The sequence below is a fragment of the Adelges cooleyi genome, unplaced genomic scaffold, assembly GCF_023614345.1.
Source record: "Adelges cooleyi isolate 19-005CV unplaced genomic scaffold, UGA_ACOO_1.1 ACOO_flye_CR_arks_rails_tigmint_CR_PRNA_17, whole genome shotgun sequence".
Lineage (NCBI taxonomy): Eukaryota > Metazoa > Arthropoda > Insecta > Hemiptera > Adelgidae > Adelges > Adelges cooleyi.
In genome coordinates this window covers 205,862-229,012 of record NW_026095827.1, presented here as the reverse complement: position 1 = coordinate 229,012, position 23,151 = coordinate 205,862, and the positions used below count along the sequence as shown (strand labels likewise).

The window sequence follows — 23,151 nt, the reverse complement described above, 5'->3', positions numbered from 1 at the left end:
GGAATTTGTAAAAAATAAAACGAATAAAAAACAAGTTAAAAAATGTTTTTTTCTATCGAAAGCGTTGACATGAAAAATAATACTCACGTTGGTTTTACAGTGAACAACAAATATGTAAAGCATAAAAGTTATTTTATTTTATAGCATACATAATATATGCACCATGTATGTACCATTGAGTATATATATTTTTATTATACTGAACAATAGTAAAATCTCTGTGTTTAAATATTTTGCCATAGGTGTAGCAAAGGGTTGGCGTTACCCCATACATTGGTTTAGGGTTAAATTTCTTGTTTAGTTAAATTATAAACCTAGTAGTAGAGTTATTAATTGAACAAAAAAAAATTAAATTTTTTAATTCAATTGTTTTTTAAATATCAATAAAAATTTACTTTGTGTGTTGAAATTGCGTTACTTCGTTATAGTTCCAACATTGTTTTACTCATTATTATAAAATTCAGACGATTTTATCAAGAAAAATGACTAGCTCGTTTTTGTGAACAATTTCATGTTAATTTATGAATAATTTTGAAAGATTCGACAAACTAAAAACAAATGGCAATTAGTTGACACTTCACAACCAAAAAACATTTAAAAACTAGGTTATATTATTCATTTTAATAATAATACTTTTAAATTATAAGATAACCATTTAAACATTTTTTAAACATTGACAAAGCAATACCAAATATCATAAATCCTTTCTACTATAAGGGATAGACATTACTTCTTTATTTCATTTTTTCCTGCAAATTTCTAGAGATTTATTTCTGAAAATTAGACCGATCCAAAATTGAAATATAACATATACAATTTTCTCAAAAATCTACGGTGAAGCGTTTACTTAAAAGTGATTCTATCACTTTCAGTTATAATAATTGCAGTAAACCTGTGACCTCTCCGCCCTCACTGTGTCCCAACACCACTGTACTGGCTTTTACAATTTTACAAGTGTGAGGGCCTGTGTATTCTAACACAATTAGCTAGAGGTGTCTCCATAACGGATAAAGCTTTAGGTAAACGCATTAAACGCAGTTGCCATTTGCCACTTGAATCGCTCGGTAGTCTACCTCCACGCTGCGAATTACCTCCATCACTTGCAATCATTCGTTATCACACACACTATGCACCACGTCATCACACACGCTATGCACATTGCACCACGTCATCATACATCTGCCGCCTGTAAAATGTCTGCATTATCATTTGTCGTTCAGTTTGCATTGAAATCACAATTATTACAAATGCAGGTTAGGTTAGGTTATGTTTTTGTTAATAAATAATTATGATTTCTTTTTGCACACTCTATACTCTGAATTTCTGTGAATTATAACTAGTTAGATTCGATTTTTGCAATAAGTGTAATTTGTTTTCAGTATTGGTGCCCCGTCTCTGATTCGCGAGAATCTCTAGATTTTATTCGTTACACCTTGGTCGAATTCTGTGATAAACACCTAACGTAGTGCCTCGTGTTTCTTTATTTCGTTTCAAGTTGCGTTACAATTGAGTTTTGTCTTGCATTTTAATAATTTATTATAAGTTTTTATCAGCAGCTCTGGAAAGCAGTTTACGGTTCTACATTGTGTGAGTACCTATTGTTTTGTATTTCTAATTTATATACATTATTGCCGTGTTCACTGTCTCCCGTGGACTTAAAACACTGCTTGTGAATAAAAAGAATCATAATTTATATTTGGTTGCTTATTACTTATTATTTATCCGGAGTTGAGTAGAGTGATATGGGATCAACACCATTTTAAATTAATCTAGTCGGCAAAATGGGCAATCATTTAGCTTTGATCTTTATTGTGTTAGCTTCTTACCTACAAGTCGTACTTTTTGTTTTGTGTTATTCGTCTAATTTAAGTAAATTAAAATTTTATTTTATATGTTTAAAAAAACAAAATATACTACTCAAAACTTTGATGGTTGTTTTTAAAATAATATGAACTAAATTATTCTTTATTTTTTTATTGTACTCAAGCTTTGGTAACTTAAGCCATGAGCTGTCTTCTTTATTATAACATCATTATTATTACTAGTATTTGTTACTAAATAAAACAATTAAGCTATTGTAGTTGAGTTGTTTTCCGTGATTAAAAAAAAAAAAATTGTATTTATTTCCGGAATCATTTTCAAAATAGTATTAATAATATTGTTTAAACAGTTATTTTCGACGTTATAAGAAGTAAAGAAAAGTATGAACTTTCTTTGAGTAACTTAATCTACTTATCTTCACAATCTTCTATAATTATAACTTGTCAAACAATCCCAGTACGCAATATCTATATTTTTTTAATAACTGTTAAATTATAGTTTTTATAAAAAAAAACAACACTTGTTCGCATTTTTTGTCTATTTTGTAAAATAATTTTAAAAAAATGTAAGGATGTTTTTATATGTATAACACGGTCAGTCTCGTGCAAACGTACGCTAACATAATGTGGTACTGCAGACATAACCGGTTATCATACCTACAAAGATACCTAAAAAGATGTTTACAATTTTATTCTTTTTGGTATTTTGATTTAATATGATATTGATAAGGTGTAGATGTAGTTTTAAATCAATCTATTATTATATGGTCCGGCTTTGACCAACAAAAGGCTCTTATTATTTAACTTCCTCTCTTCTCTTAACATTCAGCCTCCCTTTACCAATTATTTATTAAACACCCGTTCCGTTTCTGTCATTTTTGCAATTCTTTCCTTTCTAAAGATCTTTGGCCTTTCAATTTAATTAAAGTTTATATTAGTTTCATTTAGTTTTATGTATTTACTGGTTGTTTTTCTTCTTTTTGTTTGTTTTTTATCATTTTATATTTATCATTGAAATCATGTAAATACTAATAATGTAACCATACATTTACATTTTACTCATTATTACTGTCTTAATTGTTGAGTCAAATATTTTTTACTAATTAAGGCTAATAAAAATTGTATTCACAGAAATTGCATTCGAAGGGTTTTTCTCCGGTATGTAACATTTTATTAGTACCGGAGGAAAACCCTTTAAATACGATGTCTGTGTAAAAACCTTCAGTCAATAATAGGATCTCAAGAAACATACACGTTATTGATAAAGGCTAATAAAAAGAAAAAGAAAATTATTTGAACAAGTGGTTTTTAACATAAATTTAATGTTAGGTAACGGAAAGCTACATCGATAGCAACGACAGGTTTATAGAGGAGGAGGAAAACATAATTATAAAGTTAATAGTTTTAGTTAAGATAAAAAAATGTATGGCTAATGACCTAAAGGTCGAAGCATAATGATTAGGAAAAAAAAGTAAGATTACCTATAGTCTATATCATTAAAATGTCTAATTAATTTTAAATACATTTTCGATAGTAAAATTAAAAAAGTAAAGAAAGGAATAAAAATTGTATTCACAGACACTGCATTCGAAGGGTTTTTCTCCGGTATGTATCTTTTTATTAGTACCGGCGGAAAACCCTTTAAATACGATGTCTGTGAAAAAACCTTCAGTCAATAATCACTGATCTCAAGAAACATACACGTTATTAATAAAGGCTAATGAAAAGAAAAAAAATATATGAACAAGTGGTTCCAAACATAAATTTAATGTTAGGTAACGGAAAGCTACATCGATAGCAACGAAAGATTTATAGAGGAGGAGGAAAATATAATTACAAGTTAATAGTTTTGTTTAAGATAAAAAAATTCATGGCCTAAAGGTCGAAGAATAATCATTAGGAAAAAAAAGTAAGATTACTTATAGTCTATATCATTAAAATGTCTAATTAATTTTAAATACATTTTCGATAGTAAAATTAAAAAAGTAAAGAAAGGAATAAAAATTGTATTCACAGACATTGCATTCGAAGGGTTTTTCTCCGGTATGTATCTTTTTATTAGTACCGGCGGAAAACCCTTCAAATACGATGTCTGTGAAAAAACCTTCAGTCAATAATCTCTGATCTCAAGAAACATACACGTATACAAACCGGCGAGAAACCATTTAAATGGGATGTCTGTAAGAAACATTCTGCCAATAAAATAATCTCAAGAAACACGCACGCATACATATTGGTAGGTAAATGCTCTATGAAGGTAAGTTTACAACTAGCTTTGTGACAAGAGTTGGAAATTTCAAATTTGATTTGTTTGCCTCTTAAAACGCAGTTTACCTCCACGCTGCGAATTATCTCCATATCTGGCAATCACTCGTTATCACACCCACTTTGCACCACGTCATCGCACATCTGGCTATTGGCATTTCTGCGTTATCATTAGTCGTTCAGTTTGCACTTTGCACTTTGCTTTAAAATCACAATTATTTTAAATACAAGCTAAGTTTTGGTTATGATAAATATTATATAAGATTTATTTTTGTAAAACTGAATTTCTGTAAATCATCACTAGTTAAATTATATTTACGCGCTAAAGGTACAATTCGTTATCAGTATTGTTGCCACGGGTGCGATTCGTGAGAATCTCTAGATTTTAATCATGATAACGTGGTCGAATTCTGTGATAGGTACCTAACATATTGCCTCGTGTTTCGTGTAACAATTTGCGTTACAATAATGTTTCGTCTTGACTGTTAATCATTGATTATTAATTTTTAGTAGCAGCGGTGTACGGTTCTACGTTTTGTACGGTTCTACGTTGTGTACGGTTCTACGTTGTGTACGGTTTTATGTTGTGTGAGTACCTACCGTTTTGTATTTATAATTTATTTACATTATTGCTGTGTTTTCTGTCTTTTCGTTGACTTGATATGTGTTTGCTTACTATTTATTATTTACTCGGAGGTTGAGTCGAGTGATACGGGATCAACGACACTTTAAAATTAATCTAGTCAGTAAAATGGGCTATCGTCTAGCTTTAATCTTTATCGTCTAAGCTTCTAACCTACAAACCATACTTGTAGTTTTGTGTTCATCTCATTTGAGTAAATAAAAATGTAGTTTTAAATCTTTAAAAAATACAGAATAGACCACTGAAAACTTAGTTTTTAGGTTAGTTTTTATTTTTCAAATAATGTTAACTACATTTTTTTTTATTATATCATTATTATGACCATAATATTGGTTACTAAATAAAATAATTAAAATTGTGCAATTTGTCCTATTAAACCCCTATGCATATAAAATAGTTAAAATTAAGTAGTTAAGTCGTCCTATTAATCCTTTATAAACAGACAAATAACTAAGTTAAATGTTAATTATAGAGTTTTCAAGTGATATGTTGCAAATTAAACATGAAAATGATGGAGCAATCGTATGAATTCATTGAACCTAAACCATTAGATGTGCAGCTCATAAATAATGAATTTTCTACAACAGAGGAGGATTTAGTAAAAAATAAAGTCGTCAATAGTTGACGACTTAATGAGTAAGTCGATTTTTTATTTTTTTATCCTAAATAAAATTATTAAACTATTTGTAATTATGTCGTTCTCCGTAATTTAATAAAACCATTTAATTAATGATGTCGCTTGTCAAACAAATCCCATTACTTAATATATTATTTCTTATAATAACTTTTAAAATATAGTTTTTATAATAAAAAAAGACACTTGCTTCCATTTTTCGTCCATTATAAAAAATAAAAGAATGAAATTTATATGTATAACACGATAAGTCTCGTGCGCTAACAATGTGGTACTGCAGACATCATACCCACAAGTAGATGTTTACAATTTTATTTTTTTTGTCTTTTTGATTTGACATTATATTGATAAGAAAAAGATGTAGTTTTAAAACAATCTATTATTATATGAACAAGTGGTTCATAATATTAGTTTGATGTTAGCGGAAAACTAACATCCATACCAACGACAGGTTTTTAGAGGAAGCAAACATAATAACAAGTTAATAGTTTTATTTGGAATAAAAAAATGTATGGCTAAGATGACTTATATGTCGAAGAATAATCATTAAAAAAAATGTTAGATGACTTATAGTCCATATCATTAAAATGTCTATTTACTTAAAATACACTTTCTAGAGTAAAATATGATATTCACTTACATCACATTTAAAGGGTTTTTCGCCGGTATGTATACTTTATAAATTTTGAGCTGAGCCTCTTAACTACCGACGATAATCCCTTTGAATGCAATGTCTGTGAAAAAAACCTTCTGTCAACAACCTGATGTCAAGAAACATACTGGCGAGAACCGTTTTAAATGCGGTATCTATGAAAAAACATTCAGTTTACAATCAACGCTATTTTAAGTTATTCTAGTAGGCAAAATGGTTTATCGTCTAGCTTTAATCTTTACCGTCTAAGCTTCATGCGTACAAGTCATACTTGTAGTTTTGTGTTATTTGTCTAATTTAAGTAAATTAAAATTTAGTTTTAAATTATTAAAAATAACAAAATATATCACTCAAAACTTTGTTGTTTTTTATTTTTCAAATAATGTAAACTAAATTTTCTTTATTGCATCATTATTATTACTATATTTGTCACTAAATAAAATAATTAAAATTGTGCAATTAAGTCGTCATATTAATCATGTATGCATAACCCTAATGTTAAATTCTATTAATGTTTAATGTCAATTATAGAGTTTTGAAGCGGTATAATATGTTGGAAAAATAAACATAAAAATGATGAAACAAAAGAACACTGAAGTCATTGAACCTTAACCTTAAGATGTGCGGCTATATTATTTATAGTCTATTTTATACAAATTTCTATTCAACTTGAAATACAATTTCGATAGTAAAAAATTATATTCACAGTCATCGAATTTAAAGGGTTTTTCTCCGGTATGTATCATTTTATGAGTACCGGTGAAAAACCCTTCAAATGCAATGTCTGTGAAAAAACCTTCAGTCAACAATCTCGCCTCAAAATTCAAGAACGCATACATATGGGTGCGGTACGATACAATTTGCTCGGCCTATGATAAATCATAATTTTTCAATAACTATTTGTTATTATTTTGCAATTTTATTTTTTACTAACGATTTAATTCAGATTTAATTTATTGTTCTTAGTTTTCTTGTAATATTTTAATTATTACTATCGTTTAACATATCATTAACATGGTATGTCATTTTCTATTTAATTTTTCAAAGGTCACACTAATTATTTAGTTTTTATATTTGTATAATGTAAATTTTAATTTGCATAATCTACACATGCATTATGCTAAAAAATATTGTTACTATTCTTATTTTGTAATATAAAATTTTAGTAGTCTTTTGGTTTTTAAGGTAAATTGTTTATAATATATGTAAATTTATATTTTAAAATTGAGTTTTGATTAAAAATATTTGTTTATTTTTGTGCGTCGAATTATGCGACTAACCAATTTGTTTTAGTCAGTTTAAATAACATATAAGTTAACTGGAGGATACAAAGAAAGTTATACTTTTCATCTTATTACAGTAAATATTATTTGACAACAAGATCTTATCTATTAAAAATAATCTCAATTTGTTATTATATCTTAAATACGTTTATTAGAACTAAAATTATAAGTCAAATGTATTTTTTCTTTTTAATTTGTGCTTTTTGTTTACTTAGAAAATATTGATTAAAATCAAGTATGAGTTCAAAGTAATCAAATTAATATTAGGAGAATATTTCTAGAATAAAACTGTTACTTGAACAAAGTAATTATTTTTGTTTGTGAAACTTTTGAGATGTGTACAACAAGCAGAAAATCAATCTATTTTGCAATATTATTTGTGTTTTTTTTTGCATTCAAGTATAAAAAATGGTTTTATTTTTTTTTTTTTTTACTGGCTTGCTCCTGTAACCGTTTCCTCGTTCAGATTTGTTTTTATATTGTTTCTGTCTTATTTCTTGATAATTAAAATGTAATTTTACACTAAAATTAATTATTTTAATGTGATGATTAAAAAACTTAAAATAAATTATTTTCTATCTCATAGAATTATATAGCAGCGATGGAATGTTTATTAAAAATATTAATAAGTAAATACTGATTGTCGTACAAAAAAAAAATGAGTTGTAATTTATATTCTTTCGACCTTTTTTTAATACGAGTTTAATTAAAATTGGCTGTTTTTAAGAATTTTAAATGTAAGGTTTGTAACCATACAAATTGGATGATGTGTAAAATTAATAAACATTTTATAGGTATAGAATTAAAATGTTTTGTAAAAAGTATGAGGTAAAACTAGAAGAAAACTGTTCAACATCTTGTAATTGTTTATAAATGTATACATCATAATAATTAAATTGATTATTGCCTTCGATTTTTAAACAAACTAATGCGTTATTTAAAATGTATAAGATCTAGTGGTTTGGAAAATCATATCAATTTTGTTTCAGCTTTTGCAGTCGGTTTTTTTAATACTATTTATTTTAAGAATTTTCCATTTTTAATTGGTTGACACTGCACATCAAAAAAAAAAAAAAAACAAACTTGGTTATATTATTCATTTTAATGATAATACTCTGAAATTTTTCGGGAAATGTCTTTCGGGCAAGTCGACCAAATATACCTACTTCAATATTTACATTTATTATTAAATAATTGGTAAAAATAATTATGTTCAATATATTTCAAATACAATCAGTAACAGTTTTACATAAGGAATATTATGTACATATCTCTAATACTTCCCTTACAAATAGTATTTTTTTCTAACCAAGCCAGCAACTGCCAATAGAGATTTTAATAAATTATGAAGTGTTAATACTTTAAGAAGTAAATAAAATAAAGTCTTAACATTTCAATTTAAAATGGAGTCTCAGGCTTATAGTCTCATTGGTTCAGTAATTTAGGAAAGTTAAAAGTTTTGTAACTGGAATATTCTTTAAAATTGTACCTACTACCGATGAACATTGACAAAACCAAAACATATCAAAAACCCTTTTCACTAAAAAGGATAGACATTTCTTCTTTATTTCACTATTTCAAGCAAATTTTTACGGATTTAGTTATGAAAATTAAACCTAAGGTATTTTATCACGTTCAGTTATAATAATTCCTGTAAACCTGTGACCGCCCAGTCTCCACTATGCCCCGACCTAACTGTACTGGCTTTATTTAACACCTATTTTTTGTTGTTATTCTTATATTAAATATTAATTTTACAAGTGTGAGGGCCTTTGTATTCTAACACATTTAGCGAAAAGTGTGTCTATGACGGATAAAGCCTTGGGTGAGCTCGATAATTAATTTTGTAGGATTCCGATGAAGGTAAGTACAATAAGCTTTGAGTCGGTAATTTAATTTGTTAATACCTTCATGCAACCAAGTACCTCCATCTGTGGCAATCGCTCGTTATCAAACAAACACACACTATCACATATCTGTCCATACAATTTCTGCGTTGTCGTGCACTGTGCAGTTTGCATTCATATCATAATTATTATTAAATAATAGTTTTGTTTTTTGTACACTCTGAAGTTTTGTGAATTAAACTAGTTAAATTAGATTTAAAGCCATAGGTACAATTTTTTTCTGTATTGTTGCCACCGGTCCGATTCGTGAAAATCTTTAGATTTTAATCATACTAACTTGGTCGATTTCTGAGATTAATACCTAACGTATTGCGTCGTGTTTCGTTTCAATATTTGCATTACAATTTGTTTTGACTTGCCTGTTAATCATCGATTATAAGTCTTTAGTAGTAGCCCCAGTGTACGGTTCTACGTTGTGTGAGTACCTACCGTTATGTATTTCTACTTTATTAACATTATTGCCGTGTTTTCTGTCTTCCATTGACTTGAAATACTGCTTATGAATAAAAAGAATCATAATTTATATGTGGTGTTTTATTATTTATTATTTACCCAGAGTTAAGTAGAACGATATAGGATCAACACCATTTTAAATTAATCTAGACGGCAAAATGGGCAATCGTCTAGCTTTAAACTTTATTGTGTTAGCTTCTTGTCTACAAGTCATGCTTGTAGTTTTGTGTTATTTATCTAATTTGAGTAAATTAAAATTAAGTATTAAATGTTTAAAAAAACAAAATATACTACTGAAAACTAGTTGGTTTTTGTTTTTTAAATAATGTAAACTTAATTATTCTTTATTATATCATTATTATTACTTTATTTGTTACTTAATAAAATAGTTAAAATTGTGCAATTTAGTTGTCCTATTAAACCTATATGGATATACGATACAGAAATAAATCCTCCTCCATAAACCCATCATTGGTATCGATGTTAGCGTTTTGCTATTATTAAACTTATATTAAGAACCACTTGTTCATATAATAATATATTATTTTAAAACCGCATCTACCTCTTATCAATATAATGTTAAATCAAAGTATCAAAAAGAAAAAATTGTGAAATCATTTATTTGTGGGTATGATGACCGGTCAATGTCTGCAGCATCGCATAATTTTTCGAAAATTCCACCACTAAGGATGGCATCAAACACGAGTTTTCTACTTTAAATACGAAATATTTTTCTTTGCTGACCCAAAATACACTCTTTGTTTGTAAGCATAGTAACCACGGTACTCGAGCGAATGGTAGGTGGATGGTGGATGATCAAATGAACAGGCCGATTCTATGTACCACGATTTTGGGGACGCTTTTCACGATTGGGATTGGGACCATTGAGTAAGAGTGGGACATAATCAATATATTGGAATGTATAGATGTAGAAAATAATTAGCCGAATAACTAATAATAATTAGTAGAATAACTTTTTTAAAATAATTTTAAAAAAAAGCCGAGACAGGGTATGCTTAAGCTTTACAGCCTTTTTTTTTTTTACATGCGTTCAGTGAGGCCCGAAGGAAACCCATCTGTGGAGGAATTACTTCCCCCCAGGAATGCTTGGTGTACTGACTTTTTTCATCTTATTTGTAATTATTTTTCTCAACCCTTGCAAACTAAATCACGGGTCGCTGCAGCTTGTTCTTTTATAAAATAGACAAAAAATGCGAACACATGTCGTTTTTTATTATAAAAACTTTACTTTAGTAATTATAAAAAAAATGCATATTAAGTATTGGGGTTTATTGAATTTTTAATAAATATATTTTTTTTCCAATCAAAAATTAATTATAAGTTTTATAAAATATTGATGAATAGACAAAGTAATCTAACTTTTTTTTTTAATTATACAATTATTAATCATCAACATAAACTAACTTCTATTTGATAAAACTAGATAAACACCTTTACCTCAAATACCTCAATGCCCTAATAGTACATTACCTACTTAAAACTTTATAAAAATAAAAATAATAATTAGATACAATTTGTTTTCTATTCTAAAAGGTATTTATAACGTAAATAAAATGCCTATTATTAAATACAGGTGCGGGTGCATTTTCTTTTTAAGATAATTTTAAGATTTTTAACAAAAACATAGATTGTATTTATAAGAATTGTGATTTTTATGCAAAGTGCAAACTGAACGACAAATGATAATGCAGAAATTTTATAGACTATGACGATAATATCTCTGCTAGCATATCTCTAATTTTTAGCCAGACATAAAAAATTATTTATCAGCTGTTTCATTAAAAACATCCGCTTAACCGCACCACACGCACATAATGTCCTCGGTAATGTTCAGCGTCATTCACGCACGCACGCAAAGATATTCTTAATGTCTCCGAGCCAAAAGACATATCCATGTCAAAAATACAGTTTAGTCGTTTCATGAGACTTTTTTTTATTCCTGCCAAGTTTAAGGTTAAACCTAGGCGGTCATAATAAGTGTCAAGGTACTCAATGTAAAGGTAGACTTAAAACAGAGTAGACTTTTTAAGTTTCATATTTTATAGCATTCGGATGTTTATTGTCCATATTCTAACAAATGTGAACGTTACATTGTATTTTGTAGGATAAGTTTAGGCAACTCAAACAAATAAAAATTGAGTAATAGTAGACTTTTGTATGTCATCTAAAATTAATCAAATTAATTCTTTAAAAGGATGCGTTGTATATTTAATATTAAAACTTAATATTAAAACCGCATCTACCATTTATCAATATAATGTTAAATCAAAGTATCAAAAAGAAAAAATTGTGAAATCATTTATTTGTGGGTTTGATGTCCGGTCAACGTCTGCAGCATCGCATGATGTTAGCGTACGTTTGCGTTGGCATAAGAAGTACTGGGTTTTTTTTATATACATATATAGAAAACATTCATACATTAAAATGGAAAAAAAATGCGAACAGGTGTCATTTTTTAAAATATAAACTTAATGTTAACAGTTATAAAAAAAAAAAATCATGTAATAAGTAATGGGGTTTGTTTAATTTTTATTAAATACATTTTTTAATTATCAAAAATATAAATAAAAATTTGAATGGAAAATTTTAAGAAATAGACTCTAAGTAAGGCCCTTATAGTAAAATACTTAAAACTATATGTAATAAAATAATATAAAGTATAAATAATTATTAATTAGATACATTTTGTTTTCTTTTCAAAGAGGTATTTATTATTTTATTACGTAATTAAAATGCTCATTTTTAAATGCAGGTGAATTTTTAACTTATTTTCTTTTAAAGATATTTCCTAAAAATAATATAAATCGTAATTAATCGTAAAATATTTCCTTATAATACCTACTTTACGTAAAACTATTAATTAAGCTTGCTTTATTGTTTTTTTTAAATCTTAACAGGTCAATAAAGTAGAGTATCATTAAATAAATATTTTTTAAATTATTCAATGTGGTGGTGTTTTTTTTAAGAACGGGATTTCACACTGATTTTAATAAAGCAAACAAATTTTTTCTAAGTTCTACTAATCGTTATTTATAGCCCTTCAAAACTCGTCAGTCGGCTCCGCCCAACCCATATTAGCAATCTAGTTTATTATATATATCTATGTGTTTATCTTATCTCTAATCTCTAATATTTTATCTATAATATCTCTAATAGCATATCTCTAACTTTTAGCAAGACATTAAAACTTATTTAATAAAAATAAATTTTTAAAAATGATGCGTGTATGATGGATTGTACATTTAATATTAGTAATATTAATGCTTGCTGTATAACATCAAAATATATTTTTCTTAAATTAATTTGTTTTGTTTCAAACGTGTTGCAGTATTCATTTTTCGTGTAAAGCGACCGATACCTCAAACAATACAAAAACCATGGATTGCAGTTTGAACAAAACTACAGGAAACGATTCTGAGAAAAACATACACAAAATACGTCGGTTCGACTGCAATATATGTCAAAGAAGGTTTACAACCAAAATTAATATAATCCGGCATATTGCGAAATCGCATTCCAGTACTTCCATTGGAAAGGAAACACCTCGAAAAAATAAAGTCAATCATCGTAACAGCAAAATCAAAGAAAATACTCGAAACAAAGATGGCCTATTTAATTGTGGTATTTGTTTGAAAACTTTTTCATTAAAATCAAGCCTGAGAAGACATTGGCGCGTTCATACCGGGGAGAAACCCTTTAAATGCGATATCTGTGAAAAAACATTTGGTAGACAATCTTACCTCAAAACTCATGAACGCATACACACCGGAGAGAAACCTTTTAAATGCAATGTCTGTGAAAAAACATTTGGTGTTCAGTCTTCACTCAACACTCACGAAAGAACACATACCGGCGAGAAACCATTTAAATGCAATTTATGTGAAAAAACATTTTGTCAACAGTTTGATCTCAAGAAACATGCACGTATACATACCGGAGAGAAACCCTTTAAATGCGATGTCTGTAAAAAATGTTTTAATAGACAATCTAACCTCAAAACCCATGAAAGAACACATACCGCCGAGAAACCATTTAAATGCCGTGTCTGTGAAAAAGCGTTCATTCAACAATCTAACCTCAAGAGACATGCACGTATACATACTGGCGAGAAACTATTTAAATGCGTTGTCTGTGAAAAAACATTTCGTCAACAATCTCACCTCAAGAGACATGCAAGTATACATTCCGGCAAGAAACCGTTTAAATGCGATGTCTGCGAAAAAACATTCATTCAACAATCTGATCTCAAGAACCATGCACGTGTACATACCGGCGAGAAACCGTTTAAATGCGATGTCTGTGAAAAAACATTCAGTCAAAAGTCCTATCTCATAATTCATGAACGCATACATATTGGGGGGGTACGATACAAATGCTCAGCCTGTGACAAATCGTATGGTCGCCAAGATACTCTCAAAAGGCATCAAGCAAAAGCACACGGCTCATAGATTCACAAACCTTACGTGGCTATTTGGCAGTTTTAAAATAGTTTTTCAAAATAAATTTGTTATTATTTTGCAATTTTTTTTACTTACGATTTAATTCAGATTTAATATACTTTAATTAGTTTTCTTATATATTTTTTTTTAACTTTCATAATCTACACATGCAATATGTTAAAAAATATTGTTACTATTCTTAATTTTTATTATAAAATGTTAGTAGTCTTTTTTAGTTACTGATGGTTTTTAAGAAAAATGGTTTATAATATATGTTAATTTGTATTTTAAAATTGATTTTTAATTTAAAATATTTGCTTATTTTCATGCGTTGAATTATGCGGACCATGTTTAAAATTCAAAATAAAATGTATTATTATTTCGTCAATTATGATTATATTATGTTAGTTTCATTCATATTTTTTAGAATAAGTTTTTCGTTTTTTTAATTTGAAGAATTATTAAGTTTGAAAGACAGTAAACCTAACCTGACCATTATTAAAAAATGCCATTCGGGAAAGTCAGCAGAATATGCCTACTTCAATATATACGTTTATTATTAAATAATTAGTAAAAATAATTTTGTTCAATATATTTGTGTGATTAGTTCCCAAGAAAACATAATACCGTGTTTGAGAGTAATAACATTAGATTTATATTGAGACTTTTTTTTTATAAACATCTTTTTCAAATAATTATTAAATATTGGAATTTTAAATGATTTATGTACATGGATAAATTATATGACTATAATAAACAATCTGTTTAAGTGTTCGTCAAATATCGTCTATGTTTAAAGAACTATTCGTAAGTGCCACTTTTGTTTGGGCATGCACCATTTTGACGTGGCTAAACATGTTCGTCTAAGACATCGGCTATCCGCCTCTTTGATTGTGACATATTTAATTTGACGGGTTGTTAAATTACTCCGCCTTGTTGAGGCTCGTTTAAGACAATGTAGTTAAAATGAAAAGTATTTTTCACCAAGACTAATACAGTCTAATGGTTAAAGACTTTTAGAAATATAGTATAATTGTTTAGTGTTTTAAATCGTAAAATATAGAATCATTTAAAAAAAAAAAAGGTTTTATTGTGTTATTTCTTTTAATAAGCTTTGATACAAGAGTTTGGAATTTAATTTATTTGCCTCCGAAAATGCACGACAGTTTACCTTCACGCTACAAAGTACCTCCATCTGTGGCAATCACTCGTTATCAAGCAAACGCACACTATCACAAATCTGTCCATACAATTTCTGCGTTGTATCGTGCACTGTGCAGTTTGCATTAAAATCACAATTGAAATAAAAGTTTTGATTTTTAATTAAGATTAAAATTTGTACACTCTGCTGAAGTTCTGGGAATCAAACTAGTGAAACAATTAGATTGAGCGCCCTAGGTACAATTTGTTTTCTGCATTGTCGTCACGGCCCCGCTTCGTGAGAATATCTAGATTTTAATCATAATTACTTGGTCAAATTCTGTGATAAATACCTAACGTACTGCGTTGTGTTTCTTTATTTAGTTTCAAGTTACAATTGAGTTTTGTCTTGCATGTCAGTAATTTATTAGAAGTTTTTATTAGCAGCTCTGGAAGGCAGTTCTACGTTGTGTGAGTACCTATTGTTTTGTATTTCTAATTTATATACATTATTGCAGTGTTTACTGTCTCCCGTGGACTTAAAACACTGCTTGTGAATAAAAAGAATCATAATTTATAATTGGTTGCTTATTACTTATTAACTACCCGGAGTTGAGTAGAGTGATATGGGATCAACACCATTTTTAATTAATCTAGTCGGCAAAATGGGCAATCGTCTAGCTTTGATCTTTATTGTGTTAGTTTCTTACCTACAAGTCATACTTGTAGCTTTGTGTTATTAATCTTACTTTATTTGTTACTTAATAAAATAGTTAAAATTATGCAATGTATTTGTCCTTTTTTAACCTATTTGGATATACGATACAGAAATAACACTTGTGTTAAATGTCAATTATAGAGTTTTGAAGCGTTATAATATGTTGAAAATTAAAGATGAAATTGATGAAACAGAAAAATACTTTTTTCAAACAACATTTGGAGCCGTTGAACCAAAACCGTTGGATGTGCCGTTTGAAAACAATGAAATATCTACAACAGAGGAGTATTTGGTGAAGAATGAAGTCGACAATACTTATGAGTAAGGCTATTTGTATTAATATTTTGTGTTTACTAAATAAAACAAAAAAGCTTTTGTAATGCTGTAGTCCTCAGTAATTAAAAAAAAAAATTAAATCAATGTCCTTAATAATTTACAAAATAGTATTAATAATATTGTTTAAATAATTATTTTCAACGTTAAAAAAAGTAAAGAGATATTTAAACTTTCCTTGAGTAACCTAATCCACTTATTATTACCCTCTTTTATACTTAGCTTGTTTTTTGAGCTATTATAGATGATTAGTGTGTATAGTATTTTGTATAGTCATATGTTTATAGTATTATGGTTTATATTATATAAACGTTAGAGATTATTTTACTTGTTAACAATACGTCAACATTTTCAGTAAATTATCTCTTTTAAAATAATTGTTTGGTAAATACTATTTCGGTTATGTATAAACAATACATGTTAAAGGATCAAGTTAGTTGGTCAAATAGGCTATCGCCTAGCATAAATCTTTATGGTATTAGCTTTTTATCTACAAGTCTTACTTGTAGTTTTGTGTTATTGATCTAATTAAGATAAATTAAAATTTAGTTTTAAATGTTTAAAAAACACAAAATATACCTATGAACTTGTAATTATGTTGTTCTCCTCTATAAACCCTTCGTTGGTATCGATGTTAGCATTCCGTTATTAAACTTATTATAGGAACTACTTGTTCATATAATAATAGATTGTTTTAAAACTACATCTACCTCTTATAAATATAAAGTTAAATCAAAATATTAAAAAAAAAAATTGTATTTGATTAATTTGTGGGTATGATGTCTGCAATATTACATTATGTTAGTGTACGCTCGCACGATACATACCGTGTTATATTTAATATAAATATATAGAAAACTTTTTTACTATTATTTTTCAACTTATGAATTATGCTGTCCCACTCCATAACCCCATCGTTGGTATCGATGTTAGCGTTTCGCTATCATTAAACTTATTTTAGAAACCACTTATACATATAATACCAGATTGTTTTAAAACCGCATCTACCTCTTATCAATATAATGTTAAATCAAAGTATCAAAAAAAAAAAAAATTGTTATTTATTCGTGGGTATGATGACCGGTCGACGTCTGCAGAATCGCATAATGTCAGCTTACGCTTGCGTTTGCATGAGACTTACCGTGTTTATTTATATACATATATAAAAACATTCATACATTAAAATAGAAAAAAAATGCGAACATGAGTAATTTTTTAAAATAAAAACTTAATGTTGTCTTGCATGTCAATAATTTATTATAAGTTTTATTAGCAGCGCTGGAAGGTGGTTTATGGTTCTACGTTGTGTGAGTACCTATTGTTTTGTATTTCTAATTTATATACATTATTGCCGCGTTTACTGTCTCCCGCGGACTTAAAACACTGCTTTTGAATAAAAAGAATCATAATTTATTTGGTAGCTTGTTACTTATTATTTATACGGAGTTGAGTAGAGTAATATAGGATCAACACCATTTTAAAGTAATCTAGTCGGCAAAATGGCCAATCGTCTAGCTTTGATCTTTATTGTGTTAGCTTCTTACCTATAAGCCATGCTTGTAGCTTTGTGTTATTCATCTAATTCGAGTAAATTAAAATTAAGATTTAAATGTTTAAACAAACAAAATATACTACTGAAAACTCAGTGGTTTTTTACAAGTAATGTAAACTAAATTATTCTTTACTATATCATTATTATTACTTTATTTGTTACTTAATAAAATAGTTAAAACTGCAATTTAGTAGTCCTATTTAAACCTCTATGCATATGTGGTACAGAAATACAACTAAAGTTCAATGTCAATTACAGAGTTTTGAAACGGTATAATATGTTGAATATTAAACCTGAAAATGACGATGCAGAAGAATACTCCGTTCAACCAAAACCGTTTGATGTGCTGTTCAAAAACAATGAAATATCTATAGAAGAGGATTATTTGGTAAAGAATGATGTCGATGATACTTATGAGTAAGGCGATTTTTAGTACCTTTTTTTTTATCTTGAACAAAACTATTAAATTTTGTGCCTGATAGTATCAATATAAGCGTTTCGATAACATTAAACTTATATTAGGAACCAATTGTTCATTTAATAATAGTTTGATTGTTTTAAAACTACATCTACCTGTTATCAATATAAAAATCCATTAAAATATTTAAAAAAAAAAAATTGTAAACATTTAATTTGTGGGTATGTTGTCTGCAGCACCACATTATGTTAGCGTAAGTTTTGAACGATACTTACCGAGTTATTTATATAAATATATAGAAAACATTTTTACAATTATTTTTCATTCTTTTATTAATTTAAAAAAAATGCGAATAAATGTCATTTTTTATTACAAAAACTATATATTAAAATTCATGTTTTTTTACTATCAAAAATTTAATTTAAGTTAAATAGACATTTTTTAAGAATAGATTAGGCTATCTAATTTTTTTAAAATTTTTAATATTTCCAATTTTTGCATTTAGAATGTATACTAAATTATCTTTATTATATCATTAGTAGACTATATTTGTTACTAAATAAAATAATTAAAATTGTGAATTTAGTTGTCCTACTAATCCTCTATGCATATATAGCACAAAAATACAACTAATGTTAAATGTCAATTATAGAGTTTTGAAGCGGTTTAATATATTGAAAATTAAACCTGAAAATGATGAAACAGAAGAAGAGTTGTTGGAAAAATCGTTTGAAGTCGTTCAAACTAAACCGTTAGATATGCAGTTCTTAAACAATGAAATTTCTACAACAAAAGAGTGTTTGGTAAAGAATGAAGTCGACAATAATTATGAGTAAGGTTATTTTTAATACCATTTTTTTTTTCTTGAACAAAACTTTAATACTTTTGTAATTATGTTATCCTCCTCCATAAACCCATCAGTGGTATCGATGTTAGCGTTTCGCTAATATTTAACTTATATTAGGAACCACTTGTTCATATAATAATATATTATTTTAAAACCGCATCTACCTCTTATCAATATAATGTTAAATCAAAGTATCAAAAAAACAAAATTATGAAAACATTTATTTGTGGGTTTGATGTCCGGTCAACGTCTGCAGCATCGCATGATGTTAGGGTACGTTTGCGTTGGCATAAGAAGTACTGGGTTTTTTTTATATACATATATAGAAAACATTCATACATTAAAATATAAAAAAATGCGAACTGGTGTCATTTTTTAAAATAAACCTTAATGTTAACAGTTATAAAAAAAAATAATGTAATAAGTAATGGGGTTTTGTTTAATTTGTATTAAATACATTTTTTAATTATCATAAATAAAAATTAAAAGTTGAACGGAAAATTTTAATGAAATAGACTTTAAGTAATGTCCTCATAGTAAAATACTTAAAACTTTATAAAAATATTATTAATTAGTTACATTTTGTTTTCTTTTCAAAGAGGTATTTATTATATGGATATGTCTCGTTTCTTATTTCTAATATTATATCTCTACATTTTGTATCTACAATATCGTACATTTTATATCTTATCTATAATATCTCTAATCGCATATCTCTAATTTTTAGCCAGACATTAAATATTGTTTATCAGCTGTTTCATTCACAAAACATCCGCTTAATCGCGCAACACGCACACATTTTCCTCGGTAGCGTTCAGCGTCATTCCAGCATGCACGCAAAGATTTTCTTAATATCCCCAAGTCAAAAGACATATCCATGTCAAAAATATAGTTTAGTCGTTTATGAGAATTTATTTTTATTCCTGCCAAGTTTAAGGTTAAAAGACGTCGGTCATAAAAAGTCTCAAGGTACTCTATGTAAAAGTGGACTTTAGATAGAGTACACTTTTTAAGTTTTAAATCTTATGGCACTCGGATGTTTATTGTCCATATTCTAATAAATGTGAACGTTACATTGTATTATGTATAATAAGTTTAGGCAACTCGATAAGTAATAGAAGATCTTTGTATATCATGTAAAATCAATAAAATTAATTCTTAAAAAGGATGCGTGTATGATGGATTGTACATTTAATATTAGTAATATTAATGCTTGCTGCATAACATCAATATTTGTCCTAAATTAATCTGTTTTGTTTCATACGTGTTGCAGTATTCATTTTTCGTGTAATGCGACCGATACCTCAAAAAATACAAAAACCAAAGATTGCAGTTTTATTGAAACTATAAAAAACAATTCTAAGAAAAATATGTACAAAATACGTCGGTTCGACTGCAATATATGTCAAAGGAGGTTTACAACCAAAAATAATATAATTCGGCATATTGCGAAATCGCATTCCAGTACTTCCATTGGAAATAAAACACCTCAAAAAAATAAAGTCAATCATCGTATCAGCAAAATCAAAGGAAATACTCTAAACATAGATGGCTTATTTAAATGTGGAATTTGTTTGAAAACGTTTTTATTAAAATCAAGCCTGAGAAGACATTGGCGCGTTCATACCGGGGAGAAACCATTTAAATGCCGTGTCTGTGAAAAAGCATTTATTCAACAATCTGGTCTCAAGAGACATGCACGTGTACATACCGGCGAGAAACTATTTAAATGCGTTGTCTGTGAAAAAACATTTCGTCAACAATCTCATCTCAAGAGACATGCACGGATACATACCGGTGAGAAACCATATAAATGCGTTGTCTGTGAAAAAACATTCAATCAACAAATTCATCTCAAGTACCATGCACGTATTCATACCGGCGAGAAACCGTTTAAATGCGATGTCTGTGAAAAAACGTTTGGTAGAGAACATCACCTAAAAGCTCATGAACGCATACATACCAGCGTAAAACCGTTTAAATGCGATGTCTGTGAAAAAACATTTCGTCAACAATCTCATCTCAAGAGACATGCACGGATACATATTGGTGGGGTACGATATACCCCACGATAACACCTCAAAAAAATAAAGTCAATCATTGTATCTGCAAAATCAAAAGAAATAATCCAAACAAAGATGGCCTATTTTCATTAAAATCAAGCCTGAGAAGACATTGACGCGTTCATACCGGCGAGAGACCATTTAAATGCCGTTTCTGTGATAAAGCATTCAGTCAATATTATATTATAATAGTCATAATTCATGAACGCATACATACCAGTTAGAAACCATATAAATGCGATGTCTGTAAAAAATGTTTTAATATACAATCTAACTTCAAAACTCACGAAAGAAGACATACCGGTGAGAAACCTTATAAATGTGTTGTTTGTGAAAAAACATTTCGTCAACAATCTCATCTCAAGAGACATGCACGGATACATATTGGTGGGGTACAACACAAATGCTCAGTCTGTGATAAATCATATGGTCGCCAAGATACTCTCAAAAGTCATCAAGCAAAAGCACACGTGGCTATTTGGCAGTTATAAAATAGGTTTTGAATCTATTTGTTATTATTTGCAATTTTTTTTACTTGGAATTTAATTCAGATTTAATATATTTTTATTAGTTTCCTTAAAATGTTTTAAATATTACTATCGTTTAACTGATCAATCATATATACACTTGCACAAAGACATTTAGTGAAACCAATGTGTTTTTATACGCACTCAACATGTTATTAAATTTGGCAATTTAGTTTCACTGTTAAAAATTGAGTAGTTGAAGATTGTACAAACATTACCAATAGATACCAATGTATTAAGTATTTATGTAAGTTGATAGAAATATATGTATCCATATAAATTTACTTTTTATTTTCTTGACTAAAATGAACAAACATATGCTTAAATCGAAAACTGTGTAAACAAATATTTTCTATAAACTGTTATATATTATATAGCATAATATTAATATTATTTAACACAATATAATTGATTTAGGTATCTTATTAAACTTGTTTGAAAAAGTAACTTTCTTCTATTATTATTTTAGGCTGTTCTTGGCAGACAATATTTACTGATTGTAATATTTTCTACAATAATTGTGCTTTGTTAAGCGTTTTTAAACACACAAAAAACAAAAGAATGTGAGACCAAATTTGTAAAATCAATACACTCTCAGCTCCGCATCGATACTGGACATTTTTTTATATTTAATATGCTTTGTGTTTTGACTCGATATTGACTCGATGCGTTTTTCTAGTTCATTTCTTCTACTTTCTTAATCTAAAATAACCCACTAAAATTAACGTATTTTCAACTTGATACTATACATAGTCTCTGGCGTATCCAAATTTAGCGAAATGAGTGAATGTAACTAATTCTAGCTTTATTCGTTATTTTTTACCTTTTTGGGTAAATAAAGTTTACTTCGTTTTTAAAACTTCAAAATTTAAGTTTTTTAAAATGTAGAGTATATTCTATTAACTTTTTATATTAAAATTTATTTATTACCCATTATAGTTAAAACGTTAAATGAAGTTTTTGCAAAAAATTACTTATGCCGAAGTGAATTGCTTAATAAATAAAAGGTAAAACGTCTTTTTAACTAAACATGTTAAACATTTTTTCATTGAAATAAACACTCAAGAAACAGAAACTTATTCAGTAACAGTATCTATATATGGTTAATAAGTGTATTGAGTGCGAATAAATATAACACTGTCACTACTAACCAAATGTAAATATTATATTTAAATAAAATAAAATAATAATATTTAACAATAAACAAAATATACAACGTAACACAACTATAAAACAATACGAGAGATGTCGCAAGACGGTGTATCGAGTGAGACTGTGTTTCGACAGAATGCGATTGTTGAACTGAACTGACTGTCTGGTGGTACGGCGCTTAGATAGGCCACAGAATATTCTCGGGGCGGCAATTGCGGTGTGTGAGAACGCTCGGGATGATTCTCGCGGAGACGTGACGGCGGCGGCCATGCAACACGTGTTGC

At 28.2% G+C, this 23,151-nt stretch overlaps 3 protein-coding genes and 1 long non-coding RNA gene across 15 annotated transcripts in view; 3 read left to right on the top strand and 1 right to left on the bottom strand.

Moving 5' to 3' along the window:
• The window catches only part of LOC126833088 (zinc finger protein 501-like), a 36,468-nt gene extending 22,071 nt beyond the window's left edge, over positions 1-14,397 (top strand). Inside the window, exons 1-4 of one of the 7 annotated variants that reach the window (XM_050564237.1) lie at positions 3,925-4,504; positions 4,599-4,656; positions 5,201-5,364; positions 13,007-14,397. In XM_050564237.1, coding sequence (XP_050420194.1) covers positions 13,056-14,126 — 1,071 coding nt within the window. In that variant the 5' untranslated portion in view covers positions 3,925-4,504; positions 4,599-4,656; positions 5,201-5,364; positions 13,007-13,055 and the 3' untranslated portion in view covers positions 14,127-14,397. Of the gene's footprint in view, positions 1-1,239; positions 1,588-3,924; positions 4,674-5,200; positions 5,365-6,545; positions 6,720-9,316; positions 9,622-13,006 lie in introns of those variants that run through there. The other 6 variants (XM_050564236.1, XM_050564233.1, XR_007684842.1 and 3 more) reach the window with 6 other exon arrangements.
• The window catches only part of LOC126833086 (zinc finger protein 721-like), a 132,487-nt gene extending 110,434 nt beyond the window's left edge, over positions 1-22,053 (top strand). Inside the window, exon 11 of the mRNA XM_050564228.1 lies at positions 21,016-22,053. Within this exon, the coding sequence (XP_050420185.1) occupies positions 21,016-21,200 (185 nt within the window). The 3' untranslated portion in view covers positions 21,201-22,053. The remainder of the gene's footprint in view (positions 1-21,015) is intronic.
• The window catches only part of LOC126833087 (zinc finger protein 28-like), a 141,404-nt gene that overhangs the window by 75,238 nt on the left and 43,015 nt on the right, over positions 1-23,151 (top strand). The window lies entirely within an intron of this gene.
• Positions 20,478-22,623, bottom strand: LOC126833096 (uncharacterized). Of its 5 annotated transcripts, XR_007684851.1 has the most exons (4): positions 21,490-22,623; positions 21,406-21,432; positions 21,089-21,342; positions 20,479-21,031 (listed from the first exon to the last, which is right to left on the bottom strand). It is a non-coding gene; the product is annotated as an uncharacterized LOC126833096 (long non-coding RNA). The 5 variants fall into 5 exon arrangements; XR_007684854.1 differs by having other exon boundaries at positions 20,478-20,779; positions 20,921-21,031; positions 21,089-22,623; XR_007684852.1 differs by having other exon boundaries at positions 20,479-20,863; positions 20,921-21,031; positions 21,089-22,623.